Raw genomic sequence first — 8,888 nt, 5'->3', positions numbered from 1 at the left:
CTGGCCTGAGGGGGCCAGGGGCAGGCAACTGCGCCGGGCGGCTGGCAGCTGGCTGGTGGGTGGCTGGTGGGGGGTGGCGGCTGGTGTCGGGTGGTGGTGGTAGGAGGGCAGGAGAGACGGGTGGGCAGCGGATGGATTTTGCAAAGGGCGGGGTGGCAAAGGGGCCAGCGCGCGTGCGCAGGGCCTCCTGAGCTGACGTAAGCAGAAAGGGCCATTTTTCTGCGCAGGGCAGGGTCGTCAGGCCGTGGGAGGCCCTACGGCTGGAAATGCCGTAGCTGCCCCTCAGAAAATGGCCGTAGGTAGCCCTACCGCCCCGATTTTCCGGCTGTAGGTGGCCCTACAGCCATTTTTAGCGTAGATGACCCCCGATTTCCCGATTTCAGGCCATAGGCTGGCGTACGGCCAAAAACCACCTGCCCTTTGATGCTAGCTATGAAGGCCAGCCAGCTGTCAGCTCAGCACAGCTGCCCGGCCCTGCCACTTGCCCAGCCAGCCGCCAGCCCAGCCGCCAGCCCAGCCGCCAGCCCAGCGCAGCCGCCTGGCCCAGCCAGCCATCAGCCAGCCGCCACCCGCCAGCGGGGCTCAGCGAGAGGCCCAGCCAGCCAGCCACCCGCCCGTCCCAGCCAGCCGCCAGCCAGCCGTCAGCTCTGCCTGCCACCCAGCCCAGCCAGCCGCCTGACCCAACCGTCACCCAAGCCAGCCAGCCACCCACCAGCAGCCGCCTTGCTGCTGCTTCTGCCCCGCCGCTGCTTCCGCTCTGCCACCGCTTGCACCAGCTACCGCCCTCAATCATCGGAAACTTCGGAGAGGCCCTCTCCGGCGCCTCCGATGATTGAGGCCATTCATGATTGAAGGCCTTGCTTCCGCTCCGCTGCTGGTCTGCTGCTGCTCTGGTGAGTCCTCTGCTCTGTCTGCTGACGTCCACCTCTCTGCTGTGCCGCTCCTTGCCTCTGCGCTGCCCTTACGCTACGCTCAGCAGCAGCAGCACTATGAGTGTTTGCCTCTCACTTCTTGTGAGTTTGCTGTTGCCGCTCTTGTTCTTCTCCCGCTCTGCTGCGCCATTGCTGACTCCTTTGCTCCCCTCTTCCTTTGCCTGCTCCTCCTTCACCGCCTTACTTTGCTGCTGATGATGCTCTGCTGCTGCTGCGCTGCTGCTGCCCTGCTGCCACCTGCTGCCACCCTGCTGCTGCCTGCTGCCACCTTGCTCTACCGCCGTTGGTGCTCCCCTTGTGTCGCGCGCGTGGCCGATCCTCGGCTCCGAGAGTCGGCCTACCTGCCTTTTTAGGCGCGCGGCCTCCCCGCGACTCCTTCCCTCTGATCCCCATCGATCAGCTATCCCCTTCCCTCAGCACACCTTGTAGGTAGCATAGTATTGCAATGGAATCGTAGATAGGATACGGCTGTGGGTGCGTGCTATGGCTGCGGTGTGGGAGCGACGCTGTCCTACGGCCCTGGGAGCGTAGGAAGCCTACGGCCCAAAGGCCGAAGATGTAGACCGGCTAGGTACGGCCCTCCGGGTACAAAGGAGATCTCCGATTCCCAAGGCTGTACCTAAATCCCTGCTGCTAGCTATGCTTGCGTCTCCAACAACTAGTCCGGCGGCCTACCCTCGACCTGGCCCCAAAGCCGTTCCGAGTCCAGGAATAACAACTCGACTCCTACAGTTGACTCCATACTGTCCTTCGGTGTTCCAGACAACTAGACTTGTTGTTTGTTGTCGGTTCTGACTTGCACGCATCCTAACAGGTGTTCCAATACTGCGGTGGGGGACCACGCGGGAATCCTAGGTGCTGCAGTTTCCTTTTGCCCCTTTCCTCCCCTTTCTTTTGCTTTTGCTACCGTCCGCTGCACGCCTGCCCTGACTGCCGCAGCAAGGAGCAATTCGTTGTGGATGCTAGGCTATGCTGTGCCCTGAAGCTTACAGGCTTATAGCGCAAGGCGCTGTATAGCAAGAGGGTTTTTGCAAACGCAGTGCGTCGCATTCTTGGCCGGTATGCGTAGCTTTCGGAAGGTGTCTCTTCTCGAGGCGGGAAACCTGCGCTGGCCCTTTGCGTGCACGAGCCAAGCTGACCTGCACGTGTGGTGTGGGGTGCATGGCGAGAGGGTCCAGGCGGGCACACGCACGGTTCCCCTTCCCCACCTGTGCGTCTGACCTCCTCGAGGCTCGATGGACTTCTGTCGTGGGTGAGGGGCCGGCCGCCGTGTATAAAGCCTGCCAACGAGTTTTGGCAATCACGCCACCGCCCCACCACCCTACTCCGACGACTCCATCCCCTCACACGGCCAGCCAAGCCTCGACGCCCCCGTTTCGTATCTCGTTCCTTCACCCGCATATCCTATCGCTCGCCTCCCTTTACATACGACGTCGCCGTCCCGTCGCAGCACTTGATTGCTCCTCGCGATGATGCCGCCACCTCAAGGGGCCGACAGGCCTCAGCACCAGGAACCCTCGTACCCGCTTCTGGCCTCGCAGGAGCCTCGACCCGTGCGCGCGCCTTTGCTCCGCTCGGTAATTGAGCGCCGTCTGGGAGAGTTTGTCGGTGGTCAGTATGGCGACTACAACCTGGCCTCGCTACTCTTTGAAGCACGCACCGACGACAAGAAGTACGTCAAGATCGAGCGCTGGACGCCTCCGGCCGGATCCAAGCCTAGCTTCGACGAGGCCAAGAAGCAGCAGTACAAGCCTGCCAAAAAGGGCGGCACATTCGGGCCCAGCTGGACCAATCACTGGCTGAGGATCCACCTGGCTGTACCGGAAGAGTGGCGCAACAAGGACTGGGTGCAGCTAGAGTTTGACCCCAGCTGCGAGGCCATGATCTTCGCCGATGACGGCAATCCGCTGCAGGGCATCACGGGCGGCTTCGATGATCGGCGCCGGGTCGACTTTCCCCTCAAGCCAGGCATGCGCAACGGCGTCGTCCTCTACGCCGAGGTCACTGCCAACGGCATGTTTGGCCTTCCCTCGGACGGCAGCGGCGATCCCGATCCGAATCGCTACTTTGGGCTGGCGTCGTGCGACATCGTCGTCAAGCGACCGGAGGCCTGGAGGCTGATGTGGGACTTCAACACCCTCCAACAGTGCGTCCGAGAGATGCCAAAGGACAGCATTTTGCAGAACCGCGCACTGTGGGTCGCCAACCAGATCCAGAACACGTTCCGCAAAGGCGACCTCGGCAGCATCCAGCGATGCCGCACACTGGCCGAAGAGATCCTGGGCCGCGGCTGGAGCGACCGGGGTCATGAGATCTACCAAGACGACGTCGTCGAAGGCCGCGAAGATACCCGCATCTGGTGTCTCGGCCACACGCACATCGATAGCGCCTGGCTCTGGCCCTACTCGGCCACTCAGCAAAAGGTGGCCAGGTCGTGGTCGACGCAGCTCGATCTCATGGACCGCTTCGAGGAGCACCGCTTCACCGCCAGCACGGCGCAGCAGTACCAGTGGCTCGAGGAGCTCTATCCCAAGCTCTTTGAGCGCGTCAAGGCCAAGGTTGCCGAGGGCAAGTTCCAGCCCATCGGAGGCACCTGGGTCGAATGCGACGCAAACATGCCCTCCGGAGAGGCCTTCGTCCGCCAGTTCCTCTACGGCCAGCGGTACTTCCTCTCCCGCTTCCAACAGCGGTGCACCGTCTTTTGGCTGCCGGACACGTTCGGCTACAATGCCCAGATCCCGCAACTGGCGAGGCAGGCCGGCTGCGACTACTTCTTTACCCAGAAGCTCAGTTGGAACAACATCAACCGCTTCCCGCACAACACTGTCATGTGGGTGGGTCTCGACGGCACCCAGATGATGGTCCACCTCACCCCGGTCAACAACTACGATTCGCAGTGCGGTGTCGACGATCTTGTCCGCGGCATCAAGAACAACCAGGACCTCTGGGTGCAGGACAGCGCGCTGCTCCTCTTCGGCTTCGGCGATGGCGGTGGCGGCCCGACCGAGGTGATGCTGGAGCGGATGCGACGGGCGCGTGCCGTGTCAAACTCCGGCTTCCGCGACATGCCGCGGATCACCATGGGTCGGTCGGCCAAGGACTTTTTCGAGCATGTCCGCAAGACGACCGACAACGGCAAGCGCCTCTCGACGTGGTCCGGCGAAATTTACCTCGAGTTCCACCGCGGCGTCTACACCAGTCACGGCTCGATCAAGCAGTGGAATCGCTACATGGAGCACTTCCTCGGCCTCCTCGAGTGGGTCAACACGCTGGCCAGCATCCGCGTAGACGGCTTTGGCTACCCGAAGCAGGAGCTCGACGCCCTCTGGGAGCCATTCCTCCTGAACCAGTTCCACGATTGCCTTCCTGGCAGTGCGATCCGCATGGTCTACGACGACATGGAGGTCATGTACGCCGACATGGTGTCCAAGGGATCTGCGCTCTACAAGAAAGCCCTCCGTGCACTAGGCATCGATTCGGCGCTGGGAGCCGCGTCGGCCTCGTCCGCATCTGCCAGCGACGTGTCCGTGGTCAACCACCTCGGCATCCCTCGACGCGAGCTCGTCTCGGTCGATCTTGAAGGCCTCGACCGAGCCCAGGCCGTCGCTCTGTCTCACCGCTCGGTCCAGCTCTGCGACGGCGGCAAGCGAGCGCTGCTCCTCGTCGAGGACAGTGTTGGCGACGGATGTGCTTGCAGCGTCGACAAGTCGGCCGACCTGATGCGCAGCCTCGAGGCAGTCTCTATCGTGGAGACCGAGCACAACGAGTTCATCATGAAGAATGCCAGCATCTCGCTCAAGATCAGCCATGGTCGAATCGTCTCGATCTACGACCACGTCGTCGGTCGCGAGCTCCTCGAGCACGGAAGGACCGCCGGCCTCACCATCGCCGAGGACTATCCGCCTGATTACGACAACTGGGAGACCGAGGTCTATTCGCTTGACACGATCGAGGAGATCGCCTTCGACAACGTCCGCATCGTCGAGAGAGGACCGTGGCGCTCGAGCCTGGCGTTGAATGCCCGCTTCGGTCAGAGCAACGTTCACATCACCGTCAGCCTCGATGCGGTGCCTGCGACGGTGCTGGCAGCCGATGGAGAAGGCCGACCCCTGCTGCGCTTCGACGTCGAGATCGACTGGCAGGAGAAGCACCGCTTCCTCCGCTTCGAGGTACCCACCACGCTGCGGGCCGACAGCGCATCGTACGAGACGCAATTCGGCATCACGTCGCGGCCGACGACGCGCAACACCTCGTGGGAGGCGGCCAAGTTTGAGGTATGCGGGCACCGCTGGGCGGACCTGTCCGAACCCGACTACGGCCTCTCGATCCTCACCCAGTCCAAGTACGGCTACTCGACCGAAGGAGGCAGGATGAGGCTCTCGCTGCTCAAGGCCGGAACCTATCCCGACGCGCACGAGGACGAAGGTCGGCATGCCTTCGCCTTCGCTCTGTACCCTCACGTCGGAGGTGTCGGCAAGGGTCAGGTGGTCAGCGCCGCCAGGATCTTCGCATCAAGCATGAGCCCGCCGGTTCCAGCCTCGTCGTCTTCTTCCTCGGATGCTGCGGTCGCCAAGGTGGACCAGCTGATTGGAGCGTCCAAGGATCTGACGATGCCGATCCGTCTAGTGCCGCAGGGTGGCTCGGTGGTCCTGGACACCATCAAGAGGGCCGAGGAGGACTTTGAGTACTATGGCAAGAAGCCGGAGAGGCCCGATGGTCTCGCCGTTATCGTTCGACTATACGAGGTGAGCAGGCCACCGAACGCTTGGTAAGAAAAGAGAATTGCTGAAGCCTAACTGACCTCGATGCTGCCTTGTCCACCGGTCCTCGCGCTGCAACAGTCGCTGGGCACCCACAGCCGACCCACCATCGAGATGTAGGTTGCCGAGCCGATCTTGCTCCCGCCTCAGAATGCGTGCTGACATGCCTTCCCCTCTTGCCCGCTCGCAGCTCTACGCCCATCCATTCAATCACGCAGTGCAACATTTTGGAGGACGATCTGGAGCAAGAGAGTCAGGACCTCAATCTCGAGATGTACACCTCGACCCATGACGATGTGGGACGAGGAACAGAGGCAGGGGGCGCTGGAGGAGACAAGACGATCGTCTGCCTCTCCTTCCGACCGTTCGAGATCAAGACCCTCAAGATCCGGATCAAGTAGCAGCTTCCCGCCCGCTTCATGAATGTTCCGGCTAGCTTCCGTCCGTCCCTTTTGTCCATTCTCTTACGACAAAGATCTGGCCGCGAAATGACCTCAGACGTGAACTCGTTCGGCCGTGGCGGCGCTGCGGAGAGACAGACACGTGATGAAGACGTCAGGAGGCAAAGCGAAGCGAATCGCACGCAGGGGGGCAGGAGGTGAGGTGAGCCGAGCGTGGGTAGACCAGCTACCGGGTCCGCTTGCGTCGCCCGAGTCGATAGGTGTACAAAAGGAACGTGCGGTGAGGGCCCTTCCCGGAAGAGAGAGAGAGAGAGGGAGACGGTGAGACGGAGAGAAGGCAAGGATTCCCGTGACGACAGATGGAACAACGTAAGGGGCGTTATGAGCGAGGTGGCGCGAGGTCAATCTTGGAGTTTGTCCTGCTTCAGCCTCCTCTCCCGCACAGGCGGCGGTGCTTCGAGGCTAAAATCCTCGCGCATTGGGTCGGCGACGTAGCCGTATTGGACCATCCTGGTGCGAAGGAGGGAGCTGTAGAATCTCTGGACGCAGATGAAGGCGTGCAGCTTCGTTGCCGTGTAGACGAAGGCGGCAACGAGGAAGAGCGGGATCAGGGTCGAAGTGAAGGCTTCCTCGCAATTCTCGCTGGTGAAGATGCCGTCGAGGAGCGTCTCCCAGCTTGATGGTGCCGCGTCCACCTCGCCGCCCTGCGCTGTCCTCGGGACCCCCAGTAACGATGATGACGATGGCGTCGACGATGAAGAAGAGACGACGCCGGCGACGGGGCTGCCGCTGCTGCCGCCACCGCCGCTGCCGATGCCAAAGAGTGAGACGGCCGGACCGTTGCCGTACTCGTCGCATATCTGGCTGCGGATGCTCGGGTAGGTGGCCAGCAGCGCGATGGATCCGAGCGACAGGGTCGTCAGGAGGAGATCGAGGAAGTAGTGGATGACGAATAGACGCGAGAGGAGCAAGTTGGGCCGTAGCACGCCGACCACGCCCGCCATGCAACAGACGATGCAGAGCAGCGTATAGGCACGCAAAGAGGAGAGGACGAGGCGCATGGCATGCCAATTGAGTCGCTCGGCATCCTCGGCGCCGTCGTCGAACGAGACGTGGTTGTACGCTTCGCCGCCGTGTGATAGGAGTGGTCCAAGGCTAAGCATCGAATCTCTTGACCCTTGCGCCGGCGCCGATAGCAGAGACGGAGCTGGGTCCGAGCTTGGCGGTAGAAAGGGATCGGCACGCCCCTGAGATGCCGGGTCTGAGCCGCCGATGCCGCTCTCGGGCGCGAAGCTCAAGCCCTGTGCCTTGAGATACGCCTTGGCCTCGGCCATCCAGGCCGGCACGCTGGACTTGGCCGAGGTCGCTAGATCGACGGGTGGGATGGTACGCAGCGCTGATGGTGCCGCCTGTGCAGAGTGGATTCCGACATCAAGCTGGGCATTGAATCCGGCCAGCTGGTCCAGGCGTGCTGCTGAGCCGTAGGGAGAGTCCTGGAGTCTGCTGGCGAGCGAGTATGGGCGTTCGGGTACGTCGGGCAGCGTCTGACGCAGCGTCCCGAGCCAGGTGTAAAGATTGACGTGGACCAGGATGCCCAGGAGGGCGAGGAGGAGCGTGGCGGTGCGCGGCGGGATGAAGCCGAAGAGCGAAGGCGCCGCAACGGCCATGGCTGGGGGCTGGTGATCGAGGGCAGAGGGGCGCGGAGTGGGTCCGCTGCTTGAGGTTTGGGGAGATGGGCGTGCACGGTGGCAGACGTTGTGCCGGGGTTTCGCGTGTGCTAGAGTAGTGGAGCGGCGAGCCAGAGGCCACGATGCGGAGGGGATTGGGTCGGAGCGGGCGTGCCACCGCTGGGGTGTCTGGTGGTCGCAGGAGCTAGTCAAGCCGCGACGGCGGCGGCGGGGGAGGTTGCGGGTGTGAAGCAGTGGTGCAGTGGTGGTGGTGCAGTAGGGACGGTGGTGGAGGATGGATGATGTTGGTGATCATTGAGACGACGAGTGACGGTGACCACTGGGCGCATCAGGATAGTACGTGGTTCGGTATCGCCGCGACTCGAGACGGTGTCCAACCTCGCCCTCCGGGATTTCTTGGCATTTTCTCTCGGGGTGGCCTGACTACCAAGACTTCCACTGGCAACCATCATGGCTGCGGATGCGATGCAAGGCTGGGCCTCATTGTTCCGCCGGAGGGGTCCAACCACCTGGCCTTGACTACTAGCTTGCTACCCTTTCATCCCTGCGGCCCTCCCTGTACCCTTCTGTGAGCTCACCAGCAGCACCTCGACTCCTACGTACTCTGGTTGTACGAACGAGCCCGCGAAGTGTCCGATGGACGTCGTTGGGCCCTCGGCCCACGGCGACACCTGTCCTTAACGACACTTGTCCTGGCTGAGTTCTCCTTCCCTCCGGCACTCGAGGTGCCCAACTGCCCCTGGTGTTGCTCTTGTGCGACCCCGTTTGGGCCGCGTGGGGAAACTTTTTTAGAGTAGTCAGGGTCAGCAGCAGCAGCAGCAGCAGCAGCAGCGGCGGCGGCGGCATGGCCCTAGGCGGCCGGGCCGGCCGACGTGGGCTTCGGCAATTTGGTCCCGACAGCCTTTGACCGCCCGGCCCAGTCGCCGACAGAGACAAGCGTCAGGCGTTCCGCAGGACATGCGGTGCGCCCAAGCATCGCCGCAATACGCGTCTTTCCTGGCCCAGCCAGGCAATCAATCAGGCGCAGCTTCGCGCAGCTTCGTGCGGGACCTAGCATACATCTCTCTGCGTAGAAAATTCGCCCTCTGTCAGAATGATGCTCACGCC

At 62.5% G+C, this 8,888-nt stretch overlaps 2 protein-coding genes across 2 annotated transcripts; one reads left to right on the top strand and one right to left on the bottom strand.

The window, feature by feature from the left end:
* Nucleotides 1–2,401: 2,401 nt before the first annotated feature.
* On the top strand, nt 2,402–6,093 carry PFL1_06119 (uncharacterized protein; the record flags this gene model as incomplete). The annotated part of the gene is made up of 3 exons (XM_007883657.1): nt 2,402–5,677; nt 5,774–5,808; nt 5,883–6,093. The coding sequence occupies 3 exons, from the start codon at nt 2,402–2,404 to the stop codon at nt 6,091–6,093; spliced, it is 3,522 nt and encodes a 1,173-aa protein (XP_007881848.1).
* Nucleotides 6,094–6,494: 401 nt separating this feature from the next.
* On the bottom strand, nt 6,495–7,760 carry PFL1_06118 (uncharacterized protein; the record flags this gene model as incomplete). The annotated part of the gene is made up of 1 exon (XM_007883656.1): nt 6,495–7,760. The coding sequence occupies one exon, from the start codon at nt 7,758–7,760 to the stop codon at nt 6,495–6,497; it is 1,266 nt and encodes a 421-aa protein (XP_007881847.1).
* Between the last annotated feature and the right edge of the window lie 1,128 nt (nt 7,761–8,888).

The sequence above is a fragment of the Pseudozyma flocculosa genome (assembly GCF_000417875.1).
Source record: "Pseudozyma flocculosa PF-1 unplaced genomic scaffold scaffold00023, whole genome shotgun sequence".
Classification (NCBI taxonomy): Eukaryota; Fungi; Basidiomycota; class Ustilaginomycetes; order Ustilaginales; family Ustilaginaceae; genus Pseudozyma; species Pseudozyma flocculosa.
The sequence above is the reverse complement of the archived record's forward strand: the minus strand, read 5'-3'. Positions and strand labels throughout refer to the sequence as shown.